The sequence below is a fragment of the Urocitellus parryii genome, chromosome 2 (assembly GCF_045843805.1).
Source record: "Urocitellus parryii isolate mUroPar1 chromosome 2, mUroPar1.hap1, whole genome shotgun sequence".
NCBI classification, from domain to species: domain Eukaryota; kingdom Metazoa; phylum Chordata; class Mammalia; order Rodentia; family Sciuridae; genus Urocitellus; species Urocitellus parryii.
Window position 1 is genome coordinate 216,740,377 of NC_135532.1, and position 20,877 is coordinate 216,761,253.

Below are 20,877 nucleotides of genomic sequence, written 5' to 3' on the forward strand. Positions count from 1 at the left end.
AATATTGTGGGTATTTGGGTTTTTTTTTGTTTGGTTTTGTTTTGGTGGCAGGAGCTGAACCCAGAAGTGCTCTACTACTGAGCTGCATCCCCAGCCCTTTTTATTTTTTTTATTTTGAAACAAATTGCTGGCCTCGAACTTGCAATCCTTCTGCCTCAGCCTCCTGAGTATCTGGGATTTACAGGCATGGGTCACCGTGCCTGGCTGTGGTCTGTTTTGAACAGTTTGGAAAAGAGATGGCCTCATTTATGGGATTTAAGTTTTCCATTGGATTTAAAAAGAAAATGCCTAAATTCATCATAAAGCAACAACATTTATCCTTATGTTGCTTCAGGAACGAGGAGAAATCACTTAGAAGTTAACATATGGAGGTGTTAGGTTGAATGGTAATTTTTTTTTTTTAAGTTAAAATATCTTTGAAGAATTAGAATTTGTCTATTTACCAGGGGAAAACCACTAAACTCAAACTTGATTTAGGTGAATTTAAATGTCTGTTTTGCAGAATGGTTACAGAATGGATATCTAAATCCAGGACTGACAGATATCAGAAGGACTTATTGAAGATGATTTATTTAATGATTAACAAATGTGTTTTGTTCAGGTTTGGAAGATAAATAATCCAGTTATTCAGTCTTCCAGAAAACTTTTTCTCCTCCCCCCTCCCCCTGATTTCTATACCCTTCAACAAAAAGGCATTAAAAGGAAGAAATGCTTGAGAGTGCTCTACAAAACTAAAACTTGAGTCTGTGCCTTTGTAACTCAGAAGGTCTCTTGGAAATATTGCCTGAAGAAAAGAAAGGGAAGGAAATTACCTCTTTTTAAAGTTCTTTTTGTTTTCCAACAACTTCTCACTAGAGGAAAGAATAAAATGTTAGGATTGTTTTGTCAGTTGTAGTTTCCAGTTTTTTTCTGTGTGGAGTATCTTGTTTCCCTTTAGGTGTTTCAAGTTCCAGGTTATTATATGATAACTATATACATTTACAGTTTGCACAAACTGAGTAGTACTTGGTTTTATGTGTTTAAATTCTTTGGAGGAGATACTCACAAGCAAACACATTTGCTGTTCTATCCAGGACCCTAACTGGCTAAAAAGTTAGTCCCAAATATTCTTGAGATTCACAGTATTTGAAGATTCTCTTTGGTACCCTTATTATAGTAATTAGTACTCCCTTCTCTTTAGGGTGCTTTATGATTTCATTCCTGTTCCAAGCTGAGACTGCTACAGTAAGACAAGAAAGGACAATGTGATACAAAGTTACTTGCTGGAGAAGTTAGGCCACTTAGTTATGAGATGGATGAATTTTTGTTTTTAGTTCAAAATGATGAATATTCACACTTTTAAGTATTAGTTGTGATAGTATAGACCGATCCTTGCTGTGGAACTAAAGTGTGTTTTTAAAGTTTTTGTTTCTTTTTATAAAAAAATGTCGTGTTGCGCCGTGTTTGCTCGACTGAAAGTTTCCTCATCCCTTGGTGAGACCCTCCTCTAATTCAATCTTTGTCTTTTGTCTTTGCTGCCTTGCAGGGTTGGTACAGTAGGCTTCACTAGACTTAGCTGCAACTCAGAATTTCTCCTCCAGCACCTGAGTAAATGCTGATGGTCTTGTGGAGTGTGGATTAAGAGTACGAGCTAAGTTCTCAAATCCCAATTAAGAAGCGGAGGAAAATTTAAACTGTCTCCTTCAAAGTTTATCACAACCACCACCATCAAGACAGCAAACCAAAGGACAAAGACTTTGACCTGCTGTGTTGCTCTGTATAGTCCATTTCACGTATGGTTTACAGACTTGGCTGAGGTTACTAATAAGTAAATAAAAAGTTGGACACTTCTGTCATTTGGACGCTTTTATTCACGAGTTACCAGAATGAGGGCTGTTCTGGAGACAGCAGACATTGCCATAGTGGCCCTGTATTTTATCCTGGTGATATGCATTGGTTTTTTTGCCATGTGGAAATCTAATAGAAGCACCGTGAGTGGATACTTCCTGGCGGGGCGCTCTATGACCTGGGTAGCAATTGGTGCCTCTCTGTTTGTGAGCAATATTGGGAGTGAGCACTTCATTGGGCTGGCAGGATCTGGAGCTGCAAGTGGATTTGCAGTGGGCGCATGGGAATTCAATGCCTTACTGCTTTTGCAACTTTTGGGATGGGTTTTCATCCCAATTTACATCCGGTCGGGGGTATACACCATGCCTGAATACTTGTCCAAGCGATTTGGTGGCCATAGGATTCAGGTCTATTTTGCAGCCCTGTCTCTGATTCTCTATATCTTCACCAAGCTCTCAGTGGATCTGTATTCGGGTGCCCTCTTTATCCAGGAGTCTTTGGGTTGGAACCTCTATGTGTCTGTCATCCTGCTCATTGGTATGACTGCTTTGCTGACTGTCACCGGAGGCCTTGTTGCAGTGATCTACACAGACACTCTTCAGGCTCTGCTCATGATTGTTGGGGCACTCACACTTATGATTATTAGCATGATGGAGATTGGTGGGTTTGAGGAAGTTAAGAGAAGGTACATGTTGGCCTCACCTAATATCCCTTCCATCTTGTTGACATACAACCTATCAAACACAAATTCTTGTAACGTCAACCCCAAGAAAGAAGCCCTAAAAATGTTGCGGGATCCAACAGATGAAGATGTTCCATGGCCCGGATTCATCCTTGGGCAGACCCCAGCCTCAGTGTGGTACTGGTGTGCTGACCAAGTCATCGTACAAAGGGTCCTGGCAGCCAAAAACATTGCTCACGCCAAAGGCTCTACTCTTATGGCTGGCTTCTTGAAGCTTCTGCCAATGTTTATCATAGTTGTCCCAGGAATGATTTCCAGGATACTGTTTACTGATGATATAGCTTGCATCAACCCAGAGCACTGCATGCAAGTGTGTGGAAGCCGAGCTGGGTGCTCCAATATTGCTTACCCACGCCTGGTGATGAAGCTTGTTCCTGTGGGCCTTCGGGGGTTGATGATGGCTGTGATGATTGCAGCTCTAATGAGTGACTTGGACTCTATATTTAACAGTGCCAGTACTATATTCACTCTTGATGTGTACAAACTCATCCGCAAGAGTGCAAGCTCCCGGGAACTAATGATTGTGGGGAGGATATTTGTGGCTTTTATGGTGGTGATCAGCATAGCATGGGTACCAATCATTGTGGAGATGCAAGGTGGCCAGATGTACCTTTACATTCAGGAGGTAGCAGATTACCTGACCCCCCCAGTGGCGGCCCTGTTCCTTTTGGCGATTTTCTGGAAGCGCTGCAATGAACAAGGGGCTTTCTATGGTGGAATGGCTGGCTTTGTTCTTGGAGCAGTCCGTTTGATACTGGCCTTTGCCTACCGTGCCCCGGAGTGTGACCAACCTGATAATAGACCAGGCTTCATCAAAGACATTCATTATATGTATGTGGCCACGGCATTGTTTTGGGTCACAGGACTCATTACTGTAATTGTCAGCCTTCTCACGCCACCTCCCACAAAGGAACAGATTCGCACCACCACCTTTTGGTCTAAGAAGAACCTGGTGACAAAGGAAAGCTGCTCTCAGAAAGATGAACCATACAAGATGCAGGAGAAGAGCATTCTGCGATGCAGTGAGAACAGTGAGGCCATCATCCATGTCATTCCCAATGGGAAATCTGAAGATAGTATTAAGGGCCTTCAGCCTGAAGATGTCAATCTTTTGGTGACCTGCAGAGAGGAGGGTAACCCTGTGGCTTCCTTGGGTCATTCAGAGGCAGAAACACCGGTAGATACTTATTCCAATGGGCAAGCGGCTCTCATGGGTGAGAAAGAGAGAAAGAAAGAAACAGAGGATAGAAGCCGGTACTGGAAGTTCATAGACTGGTTTTGTGGCTTTAAAAGTAAGAGCATCAGCAAGAGGAGTCTCAGAGACTTGATGGAGGAGGAGGCTATCTGTTTACAAATGTTAGAAGAGACTCCACAAGTTAAAGTCATACTAAATATTGGACTTTTTGCTGTGTGTTCTCTTGGAATTTTCATGTTTGTTTATTTCTCCATATGAACTTAAGGATATGATGAGACATTTAACTTAATACTGGTCTTTGGAAAAAAAATATGTAACTGTTGCATCTCTCAGGCATTGTTTACGCTGTAGGTTTTAGCCAAATTTTACTTATCAAAAAATCATCTATTTGCAAGACTTTATTTTCCCAGACATGGATTAAAGTAAATCTTCAACTTTTAAATGAAGCAAAACAGACTGAAAAGTTAAAAAATGTGGTTTAAAAATTTCCATACCAAAGTAAGGAGAGACCAATTATTCTCAGATATCTTAGCACATAATAAATGTTAAGGTATCATGAATAAGATATTGTCTGCACTGCCAGGTCTTGGTAGACCTTAATGCTGAAGTAGAAGATTTGCTCATTTCTAAGTTTTTTCTGTCTCCGTAATTCGAACTACCATTTAAAAATACAATAACTGAATTTTACATGTTGTATAATCAATTATGTTCTGAAACTCTAATGTGTGGTATGTATTTCAAGACAGGTTAGTTTGCCAGGTTAATTTTTGTGTGTGACTGTGGATTCTGATTGCCAAAAAGAGAGGAAGAATGTTATTCTGTAGGTATTTTTGTACCACCTGTATGTGTAATGTTGGGGGTGTGGGTTGATCCGGTTCTTCCCCCACCTGTTTTTTCCTACTTTTCACTGAAGTTTAATGAACCACATAATGAACACCAAGTCTGTTTATAAAGTTACATATTCAAATTGTAATACTGAATGATTATGGGGGGAAGTAAGATAAATGTTACTGATGATCCCCACCTTTATTGACCAAATTAAGGTGGTTTTTATATAGTTTGAGAATTACCAGCTTCCAAGCAGTGTTTGATTAACTTTGTCAAGCAGATGATTAATCATACTTCAATGAATTTGACTTTTTTTTCCTGTCATTTGATAACATTCTTTATTAGTTAAAAACCCAGTAGATTGAGTTGGAAGGTTTGTACAGTATCTTGAACAAACGTTTTCACTGCTTTTTGTGTTGCTGGGTTATCATGATATAGCAAGGGAAAATTTAATTCTGAGATCATACTGCATTCTTGATAATTTTTTTTTAATTTGTATTTTTTCCTCAAAAGATTTACCATCTGTACACAGCCTGTACATCTTGTTGTGAGCATGTAAGGATGTTTCAGCGCAAACTGGCCATTAGTACCAGAAAACTCAGAGTGCACACTTGCCATTGGTAGATTATTTGTAGGATGGATAGCATGTTTAAGAGATGCCATAAACAAGAACTTCTGGGTTTAGTACTGTACTTGTGGAGGAAATTATAGGACTTGTGTAATTATAGGATCCTTATCTTGACATGGTTTACCCAGTTGCATCATCCACAGGTGGGAATCTATTTTTCCTTAGTGAGGAAGAGGACTGATGATGTTAGAGAAGAGCTTTGCAGGGGATATAGCTCTGTGTCCTCAGCACTGTCCTTTTTCCTCCCTGAAAAATAAGAAAACTAATTGTATCTACTTTCTTTGACTTTCTTTAAACTAATACTTTTTAAATTGCATGATTTTTATTAAGCTTGTATTCTTTAGGAAAATTACTTTTATAGATACTTTCATAGATTTTGAATCAAAACTCAGTCCTGATGACTTTGAAATTTTTTAGCGTATAAACTAATTTGTTTTTGATGGACTTGATTAGTCCAAAGTTGATTTCAGAAATTATCAGGTATAATGTCTTCCCATCATCAGGAAGCTTTTTGATGGACTGAGTCTATAGGTGAAAAAGTAATTCATGTATGAATAGCATGTATTTCTAAAGCGCTTAAGAGTGCCTTGTAGAATTTTTTTTTTCTCAGTTTCATTCTTAAGGTTTATCTGGGGATCAAATAGATAGGGACCATCCTTTCCTTGTATGGAGGTTGAGGCTGTGACATGTTCAAGGTTAGAAAACCTATTTCAGAAGAACAGAAATCCGGTCTCCAAATCTGGACTCTACATTTGTCAAGGCAAATGATTTGTCCATGGTTTGTGCTTTTCCTAAAGTAAGTATTCTTCCTTTGGGACAACCTTTTGGTATTTGGAAAAGTAATAGGATCTTGGGTTTTCCAAATTGGCATGAAGCTGTATGAATTAACATTTTCTTTGAACATGCTGCTGTGTAACTCAGCAGTGAGAATTGACACATTGGCTGGGTAGCCTTCCTATTGCTTCTATTTATTTATCAATAAGTGAATAGGAGGTATTTATGTAGATCCCCACCCTTGATTTCATGTTAGGTCCTAGTGCTTTGGAGTATTCAAGCCCCGTCCCACCCCCAATCTCTGCTGTTGTCTTAGTATGATACATAGAATACATCATCTTGTGTCTGTTGGTGTATGTATAGCAGTAGGTCAAGTTTAGATTACTAATGTTTGTAAATAAAGAATGACTATTAGTGTATCCATTAGAATTCTTTATTCTTGCCAGTATAAACATCACTTTATTTAGATGGAATTCCCTGAAGCTTTGTCCTCTTCATTGTTTCCCAGTAATAAATAATGTGCTTGAATAGGTAGGTGAATTGCTGATGGCAGCTTTATTTCAGGGGTCTAATCTTCAGTCTTCATTAGAATGATTATTCCTAGGAAATGACATGGACTGTCTTAAGCTAGCAAAATGTTCCTGCTTTATACTGAGTAAATGAGTCATAAAAGATGACATTGGTCTCTAGACATTAATGTGTATATTTTTATATTTGTTCAAGTTAAGTTTTAGAATTGACCCAAGTGATATTATACTGACTAAAATAGTAGCTAACCATCAGAATGAGGTGAGAATACTGGTCTTCAAAGGTAGAGAAAAATGCCACCAAATCAGCTGCAAAATGTGTTTCCCCCGATCTTAAATTTTTGTCTTCTCAGGCAGTCTTTGTCTCCAGATTGGATACAAAGGACTTACTACAGAGATACGCAAAAGGATAGTTTGCTTTTTTTGTGGAGCCTCTAGTTTCTCTGTCTTTTAGATTCTGTCCCGCCACCCCAAGAGGGAGGTGATCACTTTTGCCTTTAGAAAGCAGTAGCAGTGGTTCTGTGTCCTTTGACCCAAATTTAAGAGATCTGCTCTCTGGGGCTTCCTTTCCTCTTGGCTCAAAGGATCCATTGTCTTTTTACCCAGAGAGGCTGGCCAGGATCATGTAGCCAATAGCTCTTAGGAATGGCACCTCAAGCAATTAGAAAGGACCCATCACTCTGTGAAACTTTTTATTTTAAGAGTTGGGTGGGACGGTTACTCAGTCTAACCTGAAGCTAAGCAGAGGGTTAAAAGTCTTGTCTGGAGAATTATTAGAGTCTTATATGTTTCTCCATTGTCAGTCCACAGCTTTTTTCTCTATATTAGGTGCATGGATCTTCTCCTCTCTTTCAGTGTCATTTAATATAGAAGTTATTCTCACTCTTTTCTACCAAATAAACCAGCTGAATTTTTAGCCATTAAAGGGTTAGGTCCTTCAACATTCCTACCTGGCAGTATTGGCTTACTCATTACCTTATGTTTTCCCTAACTCATTTTCATCAGAAGTGTGATGACTGGAAAGGGACCATATGGATGTCTCGTAATGACACCTCACCATTCCCTAGGTTTTGGGTTGACAGATATGTCTAAGGCCATTCCTCTTAGATTATGTATCTGTGGAGCCTTGCCAAGGCAGAATTTTCCTAAGAAATCAGGAAAACTATTAAGTAGGATACCAATAAGTACTTGGGTGATACAGATGTGGACAGTTGGTAAACTACAAACATTAGCTTAATTTATAGCCTTAGAGTCATATTCATTGCATTCTAGATCTTGAAGCATCTTGGCTATCAGCTAATTAAGCCACTCCCCTTATAAATTGGGGTATCAGTGTATAAAGATCCAGCCTGCTAACTCCGGGTTTAATGTCGAATATAATACAAATTTATTAACATTAGAGGTTAGAATGGGATTTGATAGTGTTAACTTGTAGGCTTTAGCATTCAAGATTTTTTCATTAGCCAGGTGCTTAGGTGCTTAAGTCACTTCATAGGTTGATATTAGCCCAACGGGATTTTACAGTGGCATATATCAATGTGTTTGTTTTTATCTCCATACCATTCTGAGAGATTGGTCTTTTTCTCTTTATTCACATTGCTTCTTTAATATTTCAGCTTTCTTTCAACAAATTAATATTTTGCTCTTTGGTCAGCTTATTTCACTTTCAGGCATACTGTCTTGGTGTTTAATTACTGTCCTTTTCCCCCAGTATTGAGGACTTAGATCCAAATAATACTTTGTATATTATAAATGTTAATTAACATAAAATGTTAATTCTTGACAAATTGTCTCAGATTTGTGTTGACTAAATGATAAAAGCACTAATGGTTCATCACTATTTTATTCTCAAAACTCCATCTCAAAAATTAGAGAGCAATAGTGAAAATTCATGAGTACCTTTGAAATGACGGTGGGGTCAGAATGCAGAAACAATGGAGTTTGCTTTAATGCCAAAAACAAAAACAAATTATTCTTGGAGTAAATAAAGGTAAAATTTTGGAACTAGTCAGCATATCAAGAAACCTTTTGCACTGGCAGGTATGAGACTGGATCGTATAAGAAATCTTTTGAATATTAGAATTGGTTGACTTAATTCAGTGTTGCAGACCCTTTTCCTCATTAAGATCACTTCTTTTAATTTTTTTTATTGTCAGATTCTTAATGGAATACTACTTGGACTTTTAGAAGAGAATTAGGCTAAGCTTCTAAGTAATAAACTTTGTCAGCACTGAGTTCCACATCATTCACTTAGCTGTGTAAATGTATTTTACTTTTCAATTCTGGGAATAAGATTTTACATGCTGATTCACCTTTAAAAAATGTGAAATTGATGTCATTTGTGTTTCTTTCTCAACTCCTTTGGTTGGTGGTTTTGGGGTAGGTACCTACCTCATGTATCTGGTAACCAACAACCATAACTTTGACAACCTTTTACTTAAAAATGAACAGAAAGGTGTGTTTGTATCATTACTAATCTCATGTGCTATACTCTGTAAGTGGAGTATCATACATGATCTGTGGCTGTTGTTGAATTAAAACCAGTAACCTTAATTGAATTTACTTACTTGGGCTGGCAGCATGTTTGAAGACAGGTGTGCTGGAAAAAGTGAGTAGCTTGAAGAACAAATCAGGATAATATGTATTGGTCCCAGATTTCTAGTACAGGAAAGTGGTTTTGCTCTCCTCCAAAAAGGAGAAAAGCACTATGCCATAACTACAGCCTGTAATAAATGAAGCCCTCCCAAGCACTTCAAGACAGTTTATGTTTAGTGAACTCTGCTGATAAGGGAAGTCACATCATAGTGATTTTTTTGTTGTTGTTGTTTTTTTGCCACAGCACAAGTTGATAGTAGATATCCACAACCTAATTATATTTTGGTGAATTTACACTATTCCTTAGTGCTTCTGGATAAAGAAGTATTTAGTTATCAGTGTGGCCTGTACTTCTATAAGTTCATTAGCAATTTACTTTTTTGGTATGATAATTAGAAATTGAAATTAGGCTTATTGCTATTAGTGAAATCCCCACTTGTCAAAGGCCAATACATGGTATTTCATAGTATAACAATTCTTGAAATTGATGTGTTTGGATTAGTGCCTTCTGGTTACCAGTATTGACTCTGTTAGTTTTCACCTTTCCTTTTCTTATAGAAAATTCTTCTTTGGTACTACTCCTTCAGTTTTAGTGTAACTAGTAAAGAGCATAAAAAAAAAAAAAAACCTCTCATATTTACATTTCATGCAAGTTTAGGTTCAGGGAAACAAGTTAGTTGGACATTTGTGTTGCTGCTTAATGTTATTTGTCTTTATTTGCTTTTATATCCATAATTGAAAATTTAAAGTTATATAATTCTTTCGGTTTTATCATTAATCCATTATAGGTTCCATAAGTAAATCTGAGAACATGTAACAACAGTTCATATTCTATGATAGAGAAAAAACTAAAAGTCCATAGAAAGCACAAAATCATGTCTCCACACGTAGAAAGCACAAGACTGATAGTGTTCTCTTTAATCCACAAGTGCCAGTCCTGGAACCCATCAAGTATTTGTTGTGATGAGGACCACATATTGATAGCCCGGGACAATGAGGCATCTGTTATAGGTGGGTCCTGAGAAGAAATTCAAAATAATAATCTGGGTAAGTTTGTACTGCTTTGGAAGAGGGAGAGAATATCAGGAGTACTGTGATTATATTTGGGTGTTTCTAGCAAAATTGGGGTCTTTGGGTTCAATCCCAAGTTCTGAAACTAAAGAAATAGGGACAGATTTTTAGAGTTTTGGTGTGTAGAACAGGTAACAGCCTTCTGGTTTGAGCTGTAGAGCCATTGGAATTTTTAAAATCTTGAGGAAATATTACCTCTCATGAACAAAAATGCTCTAAACCCTGGAGAAGTTAACATTTTAATAGGGCAAATACTACTTTAGTTTTTATGTAGGTTTGTGAGAGATGAAGTGACCTTTTATTTTCTTCACATGCTTGACTGTGCTTCATTTTAACTGAGGAGAATTTGATCCAAGAGTTCCAAGCATCAAACTAAGTCTAAGACAGATTTGCCAAATGAACTACTTTGCTTTTCATAATGGTACCCATAGTCTGAATGAGTCTTTCACCTGTCCCATTGTTTTCCTCAAGACCAGATTAGAGGAAATCTGTGAGTGTACGCATGAAAGATGAAATGATGTTCCATTTCACAGTTGGCTTTATCTTGTCCCAACTTAATGCATTTCCCAATAGTCCCTGTTTGCCAAGAATGAATAAATAGCTTTATCTTGAATTTTGCCCATGTCAAGATACAACTCTCAGAATAGGAGTGACTGATTACCTTGTTCCATCTCTCTCCTCTGTTTTGTGTATTTATCTTCTTAGAGAAAAGCTTGTTTAGAATGTAGCTGATATAGACTATTGTGACATGTTTTGGAAGAGTTAACCTGAACACTGGAGGGAGAGATTCCTACCTCCAGCTAAAAGCCAGGCAGGTGTATACCTACATTTCTTTAGAATGTAAAACCTTAGGCTTGAGCTCTGAAGGAAGAGGAGTGCCAGAAGAACAGGAAACTGGAAAGGTTGGAGGACCGTACTTGGCTTAGCAGTATGTAATAATGCAAAACAGTTGTAACCTGTTAGTTCTATAGATTGTGTATCCTATACCTTTAAATTTAAACTAGTTTGTAAAAACTTTATGAAAGGATGCTTTTGAAAAAACTTTTGGCAGAAATATCTTTCATTTATAATTCCATGGAAGACTGCTTTAATTAGCCTAGGTGAAAAGTAGTCCTAGTGGTGTAAATATGTATAATTAGAATTGCCTAATTTCACTGTGAGATCTCAGACTTTTAAGTGGCAAACAGATCAACAAATCTTGCTCATGGAGTTTTCTGTGGGGTTGTTAAAATGCAAAAGCTTTATTTTTTTTAATAATGACATATTACTTTAGTGTCAGATAATGGTATGGAATCTGTTCCCCTGCTTTCCCCTGCCATTATTGCTTCAGTTTATAGATTGCCAGCAGAGCTCATAAATAGAGCAGGGGTTTGCCCATTCTGATTGGACATCCCATGTTCTGTCCAGACTGTGTCGGCAATTATGATATGAACTATGTTAGGCTTCTCAGTGCTTTTTTTTCTTTTTTGATAAGATGGATATCAAAAATAGTTGCTGTGCAAAAGTTAGTAGTCTTCTTCAAGAAGAAAACCAATTCCTTTTCTAATAATATCCTGTGAAATTGCTTCATTCATTCCTTTGTTTTTAAGCCAAATGTCAGCAGAATACTGCTGCTTTTATCTAGTAATTTTGATATGTAAGTATTAATGCATTTTTAAAAGATATCTGCATTGAAAAATGCTTCTCCCAGTGTCCTGCCTATTATGCTTTGTTCACATTTTCTGTAAGAGACCTGGGGAGTGTGTATTGTGTACATGTATCATTTTAGTCAGGTATTGTAGGTCAAATGTAATTATAAGTGAAGTTGATGAACATTCATTTTGAGTGAGTCTTTGATTGTAAACTTAATTTCCAATTTGCCCTTCATTGTTCACAGCTTTTTTGTCTTAAAGTTTGGCTAACTGGGTCTGTTCCATTGTGCAATGTTTTAAGAAAATAGAATTTAGTATAAATCAGGTTACTTCCATATTGAAAGGAAACGATTGAAACTGTAGATTTAAAATTGTTAACCATTCCTGACAATTCTAACCTGACTATTCCACTGTATACAATCTGATTTTTTAAAATTGTAGACACGTATGATCTTGGTTTAATGTGTTTTAAAAAGTGTTATTGTTGTTTAAAAATGAAAAAAAAATGAAGCAAATCTGCTAAAAGAGCTGTCAGTTTTCATTACTGACTCTGTAAAATACACTGTTCTTTGTGTACTGTGTGTTATTTTGCCAGCTGCTGCATTAGCCTTCAGAAGTATTTGGAAGATGAACTACATTTCTTGCAAAAGTACATTCCTTTCTGTGGTATTTTGTCCTGTAACTGAAGTGTAGTAATTATTTTATGGAATTGTTAGCACTTCTGTACCAACTTTGAATAAAACGAAAAATTTACATTGTTTTTGAGTGAGTATTTTCAGTATGAATACATCAAACCCCCCTCCCCCATTGACAGTGTGTTATGTCTCAAAAGTTGAAGAGGTTGTGGCTCAATTTCTTATTCTCTTGGCTTATAAGTGGTTTACAGTGAATTTGCCCCTATAGGTTATTGTCACTTTTATCCTTTATAAACACTGATGTACAAGTATTGGCTGAGAATAGAATTACATATAAAACATGGATTAAGTAAAACTATTCTTCCACTTCTAGTTTTGAAATAATTTCAAGTTATAGGAAAGTTGTAAGAATGAAGGAAGAATTTAGGAATTCTCTTATTCAAATTCACTAGTAAATATTGCCACATTTGCTTTGCCATTCTTATACATTTTCCAGAACTTTTGAAAGAACCATTTGCAGACATAATTCCCCCCTTCATAAGTTCTTTGGGGTATATTTTTTGAGACAAGGGCAGTTATTTGTAATTGTTATCAAAATCTGGAAGGCAAAAGTGATTTTTAATCAAAGACTAGACTATTCAGATATTTCTAGTTCCAGTATGGTTGATTTAGGAACATTTCCTCCTCCCTCCCCTTTGGTGCTAGAGATCCAACTGAAGGCTTCTTGCACATGCTAGTTAAGAACTCTTATCACTGAGCTTACATCCCCAACCTGGGAACTTGTAGTCCATGGCAGTTAGCTCTATGTTGCTTGTTTCCTTTCATCTAGAATAGTTCCTTGGCCTTTGTCTTTCATGGTATTGATGTTTTTAAAGTGTATAGGCTAGTCATTTGTGAATGTCTCTCCTTGAGTTGTATTTATTTGCTTCCTCACAATTAGATTGAGACTACATTTGTGGTAGGAGTATGATGTAATTGATGATGTGTCCTCAAAACTTCACACTGGGACATGTGATGTCATGTCCCATTGTTCACATTAACTTTGATACTTGATTAAGGTGTTGTCTATCAGGTTTCTCCACTGTGAAACTGCCATTTTCCCCCTTGGTAATAAGTAATTTGTGGGAAAATTATGTGGGGGCATTAAAAAGCAATCTATTCCTCATCAAACTTGAACCATCTAGTTAGTATGGCTGTATAATTCTTGCCTAAGTTATACTGATGGCATAAAATGGCTATTTTTCTTTTTTCTTTGGTCATACTGAACTCAAGAGCTTCTCTTTTGCCTGAGTACTTGTCAGTATGAATTCCTCAATTATTTTATTCAATGGGTTATAATGGATTATAATCATTTTGTTCAAATGTTTGCACAGTTAGCAAATGAGACTTTTCAGGGCAGTTTTGTGTTCTTTGTGACATTTTTCCATCAGTGTACTTCTTATTTTTCAGTACAACAAGCAGTGAAGGCTCATCTTATCCTTTCCTTGCCCTAGTCAGAGAGGCCTTTAGTAGGGAATGGTCTGGATATGCTCACTGCCACAAGGATGTCATGGCTGCTCTCTCCCGTGTATGGAGCCAGGAAGTTCATATGTATGAGCTACTGATGACTGAGCTCTAGCTAGCACCAGAGGTTTCTTTTTAGCTTTTCCTCATTCTGTGTTCATATTTTCTCCAACTATGATATTAACATTCCCTCCCACCCCCAATCCTGTAATTCGTTGCCATTAATGTTTTTTGTTTTAGAATGTCTAATAATGTTTGGCCAAATACGGAATTCTATACTGGAAAACATTTTCAAAATACATAGACTAGAAACTAGAAAAATATTGAAATTGTAAACATAAGACCGTATTTTTCTAGCTTCTAGTCTTTACGTTTCGAATTTTGTAATAATATGCCTAAATGAAAGTTTTTTTTAATTGGCCTTAGTGGTCTCTTAAAATATGGCAGTTCAGTTCTGGGCTAATTGTTCTGTTTTCTCCTTTTTGGAACCATTTTTATTTACTTCTTGGACCTTCTAGACTGGTACTTTGTTTTGTTTTGTTAATTTTTTTTATATTTGTTTTTTAGTTGTAGTTATTTATTTAGAGTTGCTGAGGATTGAACCCAGGGTCGCACACAAGCTAGGCAAGTGCTCTACTGCTGAGCCACAACTCCAGCCCTGTTTTGTTAAATCTTTTAATTTTCATTTCTTTGTGCTCTTTCTAGGAGAGTTTATAAACTATCTTTAAACAATTTCTTTCAGGTTTTTAATTTTAAGCTCCTTTGTTTTCTTAATCTTTATTGCTTTTGTTCTTGTTTAATAGATGTGGTATCTTATCATATCTGAAGACACTGGAGTTTTTTTCCTCCTGCATTATTTATTCCAAGACCATTTTTTGTTTGTGTTGGTCTTTTGTACTGGGCTTTCCTCAGATGTGTGCTGATCCTTGGTTGTCTGCTTATATTTAATAAGGCGAATTTAAAATGCTCTGAATGTGTCGATGGAGCTTATCAACTTCAATAGTTGGCTTTCATGGTCTTGTGGTTTGTAGGGTCTTTCATTATCTTTAGAATGGGTCAAATTCTCCAAAGGAAGTTGTTGATTAGTTTTAAACTGAAGGGTAAAAATCCATTTTTTTCTGTGAGTCAGTGGGGAAAGAACAGAGGGGTCTTGGCAGTCACTATGCTGTTTTTCCTTAATCCCTTTTTGGTATAGCACTCCCACTTTATGGCTGTACCAGTGGTCTCCCTCCAGTCCAGAGAATAAACTTCCAAGTATGCATCTAGGGATCCTGTTGCCCTCTTAACTTTCAGCCAATTCTGAGTAGTTTAGTCCCATACTTCTGCTTTCAAAGGTGCTCAGATCAATTCCCAGATATTCGAGGAATTCTACGTTGTATATGTGGTTAATTCTTAGTTTTCTCCACTATTGCTTGTTTTTGGGTGGTGGGGAGGTAGATACCCGGTATTGAACTTAAGGGCACTTGGCCACTGAGACATATTCCTAGCCCTGTTTTGTCTTATATTTAAACAAGGGTTTTATGGAATTGCTTAGCACTTCGTTTTTGCTGAGAATGGCTTTGAACTTTTGATTCTCCTTTCTCAGCTTCCCAAGCCACTGGGATTACAGGCTTGTACCACCTCACCGGCTCTCTTTCCCACATTCTTGTAGGGCTGTTTCTTCAAAATCATGCACAATATGTATATAGTGGGATATTATGTTGCACACCTGGAATATTTTTTTTTTCACTTTTACCTCAATAAAGCTGATAAATGATCTCTTTATGGTAGTTTTGGTAGGTTCTCTAGAGGGGCATCATTAGATGCTTGAGTTCAGTACTACAGCTTTTCTGGAAGTCCTGGTGTCCACTCTTGAATTAGCCTTTGAAAGTTGAAATTTCAGAACTTACTGCCCATTTCTGCCCTCCTTGAAACAACATTTTGACTACCAGTTAAGTTAGAATGCTAAAGTTCTGCTTTTCTCTTTAAGTGCAAAACTGTAAAGACTGTTTGCATATCAAAAAGGCCTTAGAAGCTGTATAATTGATTATTTTGTGCAATGCATGAATAATCACCCTTAAATACTCAATTTATAACTGACACAGATGTAGTGCATTGATTATTTTTTGTAGTTCTTAATTTCTCCAAATTTACTGTGAACCCTGAATGCTTGCCTGTTGGGTAAATGTAGAGCCAGATTCCTGCATGCTCATTTTTGTTACCTGATCCATCCTTAAACAGTTTTTATGTGTATTTCTGTTAAAAGTCAGCATTTGTAGCATACATTGTTGGTTCCTTTGCATTGAGCTCAAGGCCAACAGCCCTGCAATGCATGTTTGAATAAAGCTTACTTATCTCCTGAAGCCACATCACAGCTTTGTGCTTAGGAACACTAGACGGCACTTTAGCACTACAATTGGGTGTTGTGAATAGTGAAATCACCAACGAAAGCACACAAATGCAAAAATCGTAGCACTGACTGCAAAGATTGTGCAAAGGATATTTGTTTATGGTATGAGAGAACTGAAACTAGAATGCTGCCTTACTTGTCCCTACCTGGGGCTATGTGCAACAGATGCTACTCTGCATGTGTGCATGCATATAGTTGGCTGCAAAAGTGCTAGGAATATGGATTTGGAGGTTACAAATAAGTTCTAATAGGTAAATTGGCAAACATGGATTACACAATAATAAGAATCAATTGTAATTGTGAAGCAAGTGCATGTAATCGTTATCCACATAAAATAGAATTAATTATTAGTGCTGCTGCCCAAGAACACTAATTTTTTTCCCAGAGAGTTCCAATTTTAAGGAGTTTTCTTGTTGATGCTTCATCTCTGGCTTTTGATCCCAAGTTTTGCTGCAGAAATGTCATCTTTTCCTTCCTTTATTTGAAATAAATGTATTCATAGTATTTAAAATCAGGCTTACTGTTCTTCCTTCTTTGGGATGTTATCTTATTCATTTCCTGGTGCTGTAACAAAATAATTTAGACAGTAATTTATACAAAGTAGAGATTGATTTAGAATGATTTTGGAGGCTGGGATGTCCAAGAGCATGGTGGCAGCATCTGCCCTATGTCTCCAATCTGGTGAGGGCCTTCTTGCTGCATCAGGACAATGGTAGAAGGCATCACATGGCAAGATAGAGCAAGGTAGCCAGAGAGCGCTCTTACAAACCAAAGCCACTCCGATGGTAATCCATTTACCTCCCAAAGGCTCTCCAAATATTAGCATGAGTTTAATGATTAAGTTTCCAACACATGGAATTTGTGGGACACATTCAAATCATAGTGTGTAGCACAGGATATAGATTTCAGATCCTTACCATCTTGGTCTTCTTTTTTTTCCCTAGACAACTTTGAGGCAGTTGGTCCTTTTTCACTTGAAGTCTCCAAGTTAAATTCAATACTCTTAAGTAGACACTGCTAACGTTAGGTTGTGGAAATGAGAAATCAGAACAACAAAATGAAGACTGCCATTCCCTTAGGTTTGCTCCCTTTCCAGTTCCCATTTGAAATCTCATACCCTATGTCAGACCCCCTATTGGGTCCTGTAATGGCCTCAGGATTGCTGCCGCAGTTCCCAGAAGTTTTCATAACTTTTCAGAATCTGGGTTTTATTACTATAACATTCCCTATACACTCTAGGAGTTGAGTGTTATTGAGTTTTTAATTTTGTCCTGAGAATTTTAGAAATTTATAAGCACCATTAAGTGTGACTGACTGTAGTTTTGTTTTCATCTTTCACTTTGTTTATTCCTCGATCCTTTACTCCACATCTGTTTCAACTAATAGGCTGTGCATTAGCTTTATTATACATCTGTCTTTTAAAAGAAAAGTTTTTCTCTTTGCAATGAAGATTTTATATTTTATGACTTTATTTTGTATTTCCTTCCCTTTCATTTGGATTAAACACAGTTACCAACATATTTCTTAGTTTTTTTTTTTTTTTGGTAGGGGTCAATCCCCAGGGTGCTATATTACTGAGCCACATCCCCAGTCTTTTTTCTTTCTTTCTTTTTAATTCCCAGTCTTTTATCTTTTGAGACAGGGTCTTGCTAAGATGCTGAGGCTAACCTCAAATTTGCCATCCTCCTGCATCAGCCTCTCGAGTCTCTGTGATTATAGGCATGCACCAAGCCCAGTTCATTTCTCAACTCTTTCACTTGAAATTTTCATCAGAATTTATTGAACACATACTGTGTGCCAGGGTCTTTGCATTTCTGTCATCTTGTAAAGAGGAGTAAGATGCAACCTTAAGAAGTTTTGTTTAGGGAAACGAATAGACTCCATAATTATATTTGTAAGATATGTATAGAATGAGAGATAGCTAGGTGATTACAAGTACTTCTATGAAGTAGGTGAATCTCAATGAATGTTTTTATTCCTAAAATTCTTTAGTGCTTTTGCACCCTTCCACTTCCCCATTAACGGCTTTCTTCCTATCACTTGAATTTAAACACTGCCACAGTGGCTTAGTTGGTGGACCCACTGTGGGTCCATTGTTCAGCATGGCATGCCAATCTAACTCTTGCCAGAACCTTTCTGATTCTGTCAGTACATTTTTTTTTAAAGAGAGAATTTTTTTTTTAATACTTTTTAGTTTTCGGCAGACAACATCTTTGTATGTGGTGCTGAGGATCAAACCCAGGCCGCACGCATGCCAGGCGAGCACGCTACCGCTTGACCACATCCCCAGACCCTCTGTCAGTACATATTTTAAAAACTCTTGACCCAGTTATCTAACTGATGTTTTTGTTAAGCCTTGTCCTGGCATTTAGAAGATTCACAGGACCTCAATAGAATTTCCTTATAAATGTGTCCAAATCTCTGATTGAGTCTTTATCTCCCCTGGCATTCCTTTTGAAAGAAAGGAATCAGTACTGTCCCCTCCCTTCTGCTTGTGAAGAGGCTGAAATCCGAAGTGAAGGAAGGAGACTGGATTATGGATGAAGGAGAGCAATCAATAAGAAAGGTAGCTCAGTAATGTCTACCTGATTCCTACTCTGCTGACCAGCTCACAAGCTTTGGCATTTCATTTACTTTCTGCCATAGTAACCAGGCCTCCTGCCAATCTTCCCTTTTCTCATCTTCTTTTATTAATCTGTAAGTGCTTTTGGAAAGCAGGTGGGAAGGACAGAAATACCCTGTAAGAGGGTTGTGGACTTGAGAATGTCCTCAGAGCAGCAAGCATGAATGCCTTAATTTTGGCATTGTTTCTAGCCAATGAAATGGTATTTTCAACCAGTAGTCACCCATTGAGTTTGCCATTTGTCCACTTCACCTTCAGGGAGAACTGCAGTATTCCTTAAGTTAGATTTGGAAGCGATCATCGCTTAAAATCCTTTTTAAAGTTTAGTTAAGCCAGATTCGTACATCTTTGGAATGATGAGACCAGCCAGGTCCTATTAAGATTATAATTCTGTGGGCTGGGGTTGTAGCTCAGTGGTAGAGCGCTCGCCTAGCATGCGTGAGACCCTGGGCTCAATCCTCAGCACCACATAAAAATAAATAAATAAAATGAAAGGTATTGTGTCCATCTACAACTAAAAAAATTTTTTTTAAAGTATAATTTTATATGTGCACCTGAGGAGCTTTAACTTATCTTTTTTTTGGGGGGGGGGCGTACTGGGACTGAACTCTGGGGCACTCAACCACTGAGCCACATCCCCAAACCTGTCTTTTTGTATTTTATTTAGAGTCAGGGCCTCATGGAGTTGCTTAGTGTCTCACTTTTGCTGAGACTGCCTTTAAACTCAAAATCCTCCTGCCTCAGGCTCCCAAGCTACTGGGATTACAGGCATGCACCACTGCACCTGGTTTAACAAGTCTTAATGCCCAGAATTTTTGAATTCTCAGGACAGTTCTATATAAGTGTAAAATGTAACTTCAGATGGTGCAGAATATTTAAAAGCATTCATGTTTGTAAGGTTCCCAGCTGATTGCAGCATGTGCTGAGGAATTCCGTTGTGACTTTGGCTTTTGCCTTTGACTTAATTGTGAAAGAAATGATTGGTTTTATGCAAGTGAGCCCAAAACTTGTCCTTAAATGATATCCAAATGATGTGCTTTGGCTCGAGACTCCAGAAACCGTATTGTGGTTGAACTACATAAATTAATGCTAACTCTAGGCAAATAACAGGCAACTAGTAAATTCATACAAGGTATGATTTCATGTAATCATGACTTCTTGTTCTGTGTGGTAGCTCTTTAAATTATTCATTTTTAGCATTTTAGTGCCAATGCTGATTGGCTCAGCATGGGCTTGCTGCATGGGCCCCCTGGATGGGAAAGTCTGGTTTATGATATTTTACTAGCCTTGTAGATAAAGTTACTTTATCTACCTTCTATATTTGCAAGTTCAGCCAACCATTACCTCACTATGAAAAACTATGACTATTTTATTTTTGACCCTTAGTTTAATAGAACATTAATCTGTGCTTAACTCAGATCAGCTGCTGGACTAGTAATCAGATTGTTGCTTTTTTTTCCTTTTTTTAAAACAATTAAGTTCTTTTATTTTCATCGTATACCCCAAAGAATGAATTTTCATGTTGTATTTCCCAGGTCTCCAGAATCTTATTCCTAGCTGCATGGCCCTAGAATGGGCAAGCTCCTCCTTTTTTCCTTATCACCTTGGCTTCATTGGCCACTGTAGTGCCAGAGCCAGACTATGCCTGGTCCTGTTACATGCTTTGTTTTGCTTGGATTCTAGAGTCAGTGATTTCTGAGCTTCTGACTTTGAGATTCCAGTTTTCCTGATTTCCCAAGAAACAGAGTAAGAAGTTGTAGCAACTGATGATGCTAGAGGTACCAGTGTGCAAGGCTCTATGGATGTGGAGTCGATGAATTCTAAATGTTTAGGTGTAGATCTAGGACTTACAAGAATTCACAAAATATTTTATCTTTAAAAAATTAAAGTAAATTTGCCCCCAGAGGAA

General features: G+C 37.4%; 2 protein-coding genes across 3 annotated transcripts in view; both read left to right on the forward strand.

Moving 5' to 3' along the window:
- Positions 1–20,877, forward strand: part of Mrps6 (mitochondrial ribosomal protein S6) — a 66,050-nt gene that overhangs the window by 19,118 nt on the left and 26,055 nt on the right. The gene's annotated exons all lie outside the window — the stretch shown is intronic.
- Positions 1,531–4,210, forward strand: Slc5a3 (solute carrier family 5 member 3). The gene has a single exon (XM_026393557.2). The coding sequence runs from the start codon at positions 1,866–1,868 to the stop codon at positions 4,020–4,022; it is 2,157 nt and encodes a 718-aa protein (XP_026249342.1). The 5' UTR covers positions 1,531–1,865; the 3' UTR covers positions 4,023–4,210.